The sequence below is a fragment of the Eschrichtius robustus genome, chromosome 2 (genome assembly GCF_028021215.1).
Source record: "Eschrichtius robustus isolate mEscRob2 chromosome 2, mEscRob2.pri, whole genome shotgun sequence".
Lineage (NCBI taxonomy): Eukaryota > Metazoa > Chordata > Mammalia > Artiodactyla > Eschrichtiidae > Eschrichtius > Eschrichtius robustus.
In genome coordinates this window covers 162960118-162968505 of record NC_090825.1, presented here as the reverse complement: position 1 = coordinate 162968505, position 8388 = coordinate 162960118, and the positions used below count along the sequence as shown (strand labels likewise).

Below are 8388 nucleotides of genomic sequence, written 5' to 3'. Positions count from 1 at the left end.
AGGTCCTGAGAGCCCACACACAAAGGTGCAAGGATTTCAGAGGCAAGTAACTGGGAAGTGGTGCTGGACAGTGGCTTGAAGGAAGCCCAGCCCAGAACATATCAGGACAGATTTGGTCATTGAGTGAACCAATGCTTTAATAATAAAGAATAATGTGGCTATCACAGGGCATTACCTGGAAGGCTGTGACTGCTACTGCTACTCACTGAGCAGTTACACAGGGGAGGGGAGGGTTTGAGGGTGCAGATCTCAGAGCAGCAACCACAGCAGGAGAAGGCTGGCAAGGGTCAAGGGTGTGAAGAAGACTTTAGAACCAGTGTCACGGGTGGTCTGGGTAGTGGGAGTGGGTGTTGAGGAGGCAACAGAGCTGTCTCCACACTGAAACTTTAGGAAAGTGACTCCTCCAACCGTCTGATTTCCAGTAGCCAGGAACTCACAGGTGGAGTTGCTGACCTTGGAGCAGCCTTTCAGCACGAGCTTCGTCTCTGTGAACGCAAAAGAGACAGTAAGGACTTCACAGCCCCTTCGCCCTTCCTCCCCAGTCTTCTCAGTGACCTGCAAGAGCTGAAACAGGTCTGTTCCTGACACAGGAGCTTGGAAGAAGGAGCCCAGGATCAAGAACACCAAATGGTGATGGCAGAGTGGCTGTGGAGGTGAGGGCCTAGATACCCTCTCCCAACCAGTCCTGGAGGAAACTGAGGCTCCTGGAGGTGGATGCGAACCTGAGCTCACGGGTTAGGGCTAGAACTGGACCTGGGAATGAACTCTTCAGTGTTTTCCTGAGTAGCTGGCAGGTGGTGAAAGCCAGGGAAGGCTCAGACCCTCCGTAGTCCTCTGCTCTCAATCCAGGAGGGAGTCAGCACTTCAGACCTGCTCCTGGCCTCTCCTCCTCTAGGCTCTGCTTTCCATCCCCACTCCTCTCTGGACCTGAGTTCTCTCTGCCTGAGTTTTCCCTGAGAAGAGGGAAAAACAGCCAGAGGGGATGCAGAGAGACCCCTGTGTCTTAACTCTAAATCTGTGTTGTGATGTGTTTAACCCTGTTTTAAGGTGCAGGTCCTAGGAAAAGACAAGGGAATTTGCAAAGAAGATGTGATTGTGATTGCAGCTACCTTTTACTGAGTACTTACTATGTGCCAGTATTGCTCTGTAGGCTGCAAGTCAAACAGCCCTGGAGGAGAGGAAGCTCACAGGGGAGGAAGGGGCCGGAGGAGGTGACTGGCTACTTGTTAGAGGCAGGGCTGCAATTTGAGTTCAAGGCTGATTCCATACGTGCTCTGAGAAGGAGGGGGAAACCTCCACATCCCAGTAAAGGAAGCAATTCATTGCTGCTTTAGAGCAAATATCAGTGCTGGAGGTTGAATTAGAGTGTGTTAGGAAGATGTGTTGCCTGACACATGGCTACAGTATTTTTTTTTTAACATCTTTATTGGAGTATAATTGCTTTACAATGGTGTGTTGGTTTCTGCTGTATAACAAAGTGAATCAGCTATACGTATACATATGTCCCCATATCCCCTCCCTCTCGTGTCGCCCTCCCACCCTCCCTATCCCACGCCTCTAGGTGGACAAAAAGCACCGAGCAGATCTCCCTGTGCCATACAGCTTGGGCAAAAACAAAAACAAAATCCTACATTTATGATGGCTTTGATCTGTCTGGCTTTCAGATTAAGTCAAAGCCTGGGACTCTGCAGACACCTGGGAATAGGGTGGGCAGAAAGAACATGTCCTTCGATGCCATTGTTGCCCTCAGGCACACCTTTAGAATTAAACATCAGAGCTGTGTAAACATCAAGATCCTTAAATGCCTATTACTATGTGAAATAAGTCACTCTGAAAAGGCTACAAACGATATGATCCCAACTATATGACATTCTGAAAAAGGCAAAACTATAGAAAGAGTAAAAAAATCAGAGGTTGCCGGTGGTTAGGGATGAACAGACAGAGCACAGAGGATTTTTAGGTCAGTGAAACTACAATACTGTGTATGATACTGTAACAGTAGGTACATGTCATTATACATTTGTCGAAACCCATAGAAGGTACATCACAAACAGTGACCCCTAATGGACTCTGGTTGATAACAATGTGTCAGTGTAGGCTCATGGATGGTAACAAATGTACCTTTTTGGTGGGTGATGTTGATAGTGGGGAAGGCTATATATGTGTAAGGGAAAGGGGTATAGGAAAAATCTTTATATCTTCCTCTCAATTTTCCTGTGAATCTAAAACTGCTCTAAAAAATAAAGTCTATATTTTTAAAAGTAAAAAGAAGTTCAGAAGTGTGATGCTTGGCCCCACTAAGAAATCTGCAATTACAATTAAGCATTGATTTCTGATACTATAATTGCCACTTAACAAAAGTTGAAATCAAATTGTACCTGGATGTTAGCGCTCTTAAACTCGTTAATCTAAGTCATATTGTGGCAGAGACTGACTGGCTCTTCATTTTAGCTTCATGCCTCTTCCTTTCCTGCTGGGCCACCGCTAGGTCTGGGTCCCAGCCAACAGAAGGTGGAAGGGAGTGATGCACTCACTTCTAGGCGTTGCCTGTAAAAACCTTCCTGCTTCCTCCACTCCTTCTCTTCCCCCACCTGGTGGCCAGAGACTTAAAGAATACAGAAGAGAACTGCCAAGACCTGAGTGGGTAGGGGCCAGAGCCTCAAGATGGAAGGAACCCAGGGCCCTGGACTCTGCAATGAACTGCACCACGAGCAAGAAATAAACATATGTTGCATTGAGCCATAGGACTTGGAGGTTGCCCTTTAACAGTAATTAACTTACCCTAATTAATAAATGTATTATTTAAATATTCAGCCATAATATTTGCCTGAATATTTAAGGAATAATATTTATTGGTTTTATATTGTATGATGGTTAATTTGTATCTCATAATGGTTAATATCAAACTACTTTTGTAGAAAAGAACAGTTGGTTGGATATTTTTTTGGAGAGCGATCATCAGTGTTGTTCATTTTCAAGTTTACAATGACTTTTTTTTAAGTATGAAATGCTGTACTGGTTGTACACCATCACCACAGGGGAATAGATCATGGCTAAAGTGTTAAATAGAACTTTTTTATTTTGTTGTTGTTGTTGTTGTTCTTTTTTCAATTGGTTGGATATTAAAGCCCCGTTTGACTCTTCCTTCCAGGTGACTCAAGCTGTCATAAGCCAATACCTCTCAGTGACATGCAGAGAAGGGAAGTGTACATATAAAAGGAAATAAAAGTCAGACCCACCCATACCTACAGAATAGTTCACCCTAGTAAAGAAATAAATGTCAGGAGTGACATGATGCCCTTAAAAGAGCCTGGCTTGATTACAAGCCATAAGAGAACAGGGTTCAAGAGACTGACAGCCCAGGAGGAATGAACTCTGGACTGAGGTGGCAGAAATAGCAACCAGCTCAAAGCTACATTAACAGCCTCACTATCTCAAAGGCCTCCTGACCTTATTCCCTCTTCCTACTAACCTCTTCCAGGCCTTTTTTGTTAATCCAGAATTTATGATCCAAGGAATGACATGTTTTAAACTCAAGTCCCATAAAAAGGAAATGACATACCATTCTTAAATTCTGCGATTAGATTGACACATCTTTCTTCTTTATAACATTTCCGGGTTGCCCCGTTACAGGAAGTTTCATTAGATCCATAACATGCAAGGCACTCTGTGTTGCTGGACACCTCTTCCTGTGGGGGATCTGGGTAGAGTAAGAGTCATTAACTCAGAACAGTGTTATCACAAATATCACAGTACTGCCTTGGGTGGAAGGGGAAAGGCAGACAAAGACGCTAGCCAGAGAGACCTCTCAGGGTCTCTCTGCATGCTCAGGAATCTCAGATCCTGCCATAAAAATACCAGTCATCCCATCCCCATGTCCCACCAAAATATTTACAGCACACAACCTCACAGACCTGCCCTTACAGACCATCCAGTCTTCAAGAACTGTGGTCAGTGAGGGTGTTGGGATGAGGAGGGAAAGGTAAGATTCTGAGCTAAAACCAATCTATAGCTAATGTCAACAGTAGCCAGCTATTCTGAACATTAGCCAACAGGTGTGTGACTATTACTAAATCTAGCTCTGAACAAATGAACACAGGCCATTATTTAACATTGTGACTTGGATAAAAAAAAAAAATTATATTGAGACTCAGCTCTGCTATTAATGAACTCTATGTTATTAATGCTCTATGACTATGGCCACATTTTCTCCTCTTCAAAAAGAAGGCTTTGATCTAAGCCAACAGTTCTCAAATGGTGGTCCAGGGACTCCGGGGGATCCCTGAGACCCTTTCAGGGAGTCCACTAGGTCAAAATCATTTTCATGATAATACTTAGATGTTCTTTGCTTCTTTTACTCTCTTTCTCTCATGAAAATACAATGGAGTTTTCCAGAGGCTACATGGCATGTGAGATTGCAACAGACTAAGAGAACAAGCAAATCTGAGAACCCAGCTCTATTCTATTAAACCAGAAATTAAGGAGCTTTGAGAAAACATGGAGCAATGCTATTCTTCCCACTAAATATTTTTTGTTTTGGAAAATAGTTATTTTTATGTAAAAAAAATGTTATTAATGGTAACAAGTAATGCATTTTATTATTTTTTAGTGAACTAATAAATATTTTTTAAATTTCTTAGCCTTATTTTTAATACAGTAAATGTTGATAGATATAGTCCACAGAAACAAACATTATTTGGAGTCCTCAATAATTTTTACGACTTAGAGTCTTGAAAGACGTCCTGAGGCCACACAATTTGAAAGCTACTAATGAGCGTCTAGTACCCTCCCACACATCTCAGAGTGCTGTGATTTCTGTCTTTACTGAGAAAGGGGAAAGCATGGTAGTAGCACTGGTTTTCCTGATTTGTTTCTCAAGTAGTTGTTGTATGTTAGCTGTTAATGTTACCCAAATATGCACTGAAGTGCCTAGACTTAAGATGTCCACCCAAGAGTGAGAACCATAGGTGATGAAGGAAGGGACGGAGCTGGGAGGACAGAGGAAGGATGTGGCCAGCACCCACCTATGGTGTCATTGTTGTCATTGCATGCCTTTCCTTGGCAACACTGGCTTGCAAAATGGAAGCTTTCATTAGGAGATACGTGGACTGTGAAGGTCTCAACCACGCCCTCGCTGCAATTATCCGCAGAGCAGGCCTTATGCTTGTACAATGTGATGTGTTCTCCTACACAAAGGCAAACACAGTCAGTCCTGGGTACAGAGTGTTCAGGGAGGGCAAAGGTCCTGAAGAGCAACTGCTTTAGGCAAGGGCAGAAAACACACCCTCAGCTCAATGCAGTTTGGGGGACACTGGAGAGAGTTTCCTGCAAAAAGAAAAATCCTTCTCAGTGAGGTAGTTCCTTTGTTTAGCAGGAGATTATCAGAGATGCAGCTTAAATTCCAGGTGAAAGGCTGATGGAGAGCTTAGAAGTGGGTGGTTCAGGCTGCCACACCCAGAGCCCACTGAACAGTCTTAGTGTCTCTAAATATAGCCAAGTAGATGTGATGGGTTTATGTGCAACACGATGTTGAACCTGAAGTTAATCAAGCTTCTAGACCAGAGCTATCCAATATGGTAGCCCTAGCTCTATGTGGCCACCTACAAATCAGTCCTCAGTCACACTAACCATATTTCAAGTGACCAATAGCTACATGTGGCTACCATATAGGACAGCATTGACATAGACATTAACATCACTGAAGAAAGTTCTACTGAACACATGAGTGCAGTTTACAGGAAATACCAGGAGTAGGGGAACAAGTGAAATGACATCACAAATAAGCAATCAAACAAAGCCAGAATATAAGACAGCTACAGGATAAATGGCCCCATTTCTCCAACAAATCAATGGGATTGAGCAAAGAAAGTGATATTAGTTATTATTAAACAAATTAGACACAATAGAGCTAACAGCAAAATGCAATGTGAGGATTTTGTTTGGATCCAAATTCCAATGCATCTACTATAATACATCTTTGAAACACTTGGAACATTTTTAAGGTGGCCTGGGTATTACAAGAAATTTTTAAATTATAGCTAATTTTCTTAGGTGTGATAATTGTATTGTAGTTATATAAAAAGGGGGAAAAAGTTCTTATCAGAGATGAATAGTGAAGTGTTTATAGGGGAAATAACATGCTATCTAGGTTTGCTTTAAAATATTATGGGGAGAGGGTAAATTAGGAGTTTGGGATTAAAATATACACACTATTGTATATAAAATAAATAACCAACAAGAACCTACTGTATAGCACAGGGAACATACTCAATATCTTGTAATAACCTATAATGGAAAAGAATCCATTTTCCTAAAATGGAAAAGAATTCATATATATGTGTGTCTGTGTGTGTCTGTGTGTGAATCACTTTGCTGTACACCTGAAACTAACACAATATTGTAAATCAACTATATTTCAATAAAAATCTTAAAAATGAAAATAAAATACTATGGGGAAAAAATAGCAAAATGTTAATTGTTGACACAGGATGGTGGTTACATGGCAGTTCATTATAGTCTTCTTCCTGCTTTTGTGTATGTTTGAAATGTCCATAATAAAAAGTTTAAAGTAAGTCAAAATGCTCTGAGAGAGAGGTAACAATCATGCCAGCAGAACATCCTGGAAGGAAGTCTGAGTGAAAATATGTTGGATCTGGAACAGGAAGGAACACTGAGAAGAGGGAAAGGGGGGCAGAAAATGAAACAATGAAAACACCTAGAGCAAATTGCCTGCTTTGTAATTTAGCTAAGAGCTGCCCCTGCTTCTCATGTTCACTAATACAGGTCTAGGATGAAGTCTGAGTCAGGGGCAGCAAATCCAAGGAGCCACAGGGCTTGTCTGCTTGCTTGGCTCTACCACTGTTACTGACTCCTGCATTCTGCTCCTCCTGAGAGGTGCCTTCATGACTCCCTTTCTCCTTGCACAGCCCAGCCTTAGCCTTGCTTTCCTGGCCAACCCCTCCAGCACCTGCCCTGTGCAAGTTCCAGAAATGGGAATGATAAGCATCCCCCAGGCTCACCTAGAGAAAAGTTCGTCAAGAAAGTGGTACAGCTGATACTGGCATTTGCGGGACACTCAGTGGCATTTCTGTCAACACAGGAGTCTGTCAACGAATTACACTGCAAACAACTCAAGGATTCTGGGAAGACAAGATGTTCGGCATCGTCAACATTCAGGAGACATTTATAGAGTGTGCTCTGGCCAAAGCACTGCACTCACCTCAGGGTAAAAGAATAGCCAAGATGGCATCCCTTCCCTCTGGGGGTCCCCCAAACTTTAAGCTGTGAGGTGGAGCCACCCCCATTAAGTTTATCCCCACTGTCCACCATTCCCCAGTGGGAAGACCCAACCTTGACCCACAGCACTGAGTGGGTACCACAGGGGGCAGTGTGCACAGAGAGATCTCATAGCCTCCACTGCCCACACCTTGACATGAGAGGTCACACGAGGGGATCCCAGGGCACCAAGAGTGAGAAGACCATGGTGAGGTGGAAAAAGGGGTCTTCATTCCAAAAGGGGGCCATGTGGTTTCCCTCACCTACAGCTGCAACCGTGAGCATGACGATGATACCAGCAAAGAGGAAGCCCTTCATGGTGCTGGACCTATATCTCTTGAGGACGAGGACTGTGGCCGCAGAGCCTTAAGCCGGAAGAGACACAAAGAAGGCAGTCTGGGGAATCAGAAGGCCGCTGGGGAGTGATATTCCCTAGGGTTGCAATCAAACTTCAACAGACCCAGCCCATCCTTGTGACAGAAGGAATCAGCATCCTCAGCTGGGAGCACCGAGCCAAGATGCAGATTCCACCCTGCCCTTATACCCACAAAAGCCTGGATTTTCCCAATCCTAGATGCCTGCAAAGGCATCCACACACAGGTACAAAACACAGCCCAGAGCATTTCCTACAGAGCCACTATGGGTACAAAATGGGCAGAAAGATGACCGCCAACCCCACTGAGGATGGGGGTCCAAGAAGAAAGCTGGGCTCTCATGTCCCAGAGCATAATGTCCATCCTGTAGGTGGTATCTTGCCACATTCACATAATGCACTTAGGAGCTCTGTCTCTGCCATCGCCACTCCAACAAGCAGGCACATATTGAGCACTTACTCTTGTTCCAAGCACTTATGTGCATTGATTCATGTAATTCCTCCACCCAGCAGGCAGGTACTATTATCAGCATCACCCTCATTTCAAAGGGGAAATCAAGCCCCAGAGAGGTTAAGTAAAGCACTCAAAGTCAAGGTTGCACTCCTGGGAGGGGCTAGAGCTGGATTTGGCCCAGGCCTCTAACCACACTGCCTCCAACACACATGACTCCCAAAGCCCCGGACCTGGACACACTCAACCTACAGAGCTCAATCAGAAGCCCCAGCACACTTCTGACTGG

The 8388-nt window shown here is 43.9% G+C and overlaps 1 protein-coding gene across 1 annotated transcript; it reads right to left on the bottom strand.

Moving 5' to 3' along the window:
• Nucleotides 1-249: 249 nt before the first annotated feature.
• On the bottom strand, nucleotides 250-7593 carry LYPD8 (LY6/PLAUR domain containing 8). Its single transcript, XM_068534688.1, has 5 exons — nucleotides 7539-7593; nucleotides 7020-7139; nucleotides 5025-5186; nucleotides 3563-3700; nucleotides 250-485 (listed from the first exon to the last, which is right to left on the bottom strand). Exons 1-5 carry the CDS (start codon nucleotides 7591-7593, stop codon nucleotides 250-252), a joined length of 711 nt encoding a protein of 236 aa, XP_068390789.1.
• Between the last annotated feature and the right edge of the window lie 795 nt (nucleotides 7594-8388).

Excerpts from the sequence above, each read along its gene's own strand:
- LYPD8 (XM_068534688.1), bottom strand. The coding sequence starts at position 7,593 with ATGAAGGGCTTCCTCTTTGCTGGTATCATCGTCATGCTCACGGTTGCA. Across the intron at positions 5,187-7,019 it reads CTTGACGAACTTTTCTCTAG|GAGAACACATCACATTGTAC; the intron begins GTGAGCCTGGGG and ends GCCTTTGTGTAG. Across the intron at positions 3,701-5,024 it reads TGACAACAATGACACCATAG|ATCCCCCACAGGAAGAGGTG; the intron begins GTGGGTGCTGGC and ends TACTCTACCCAG.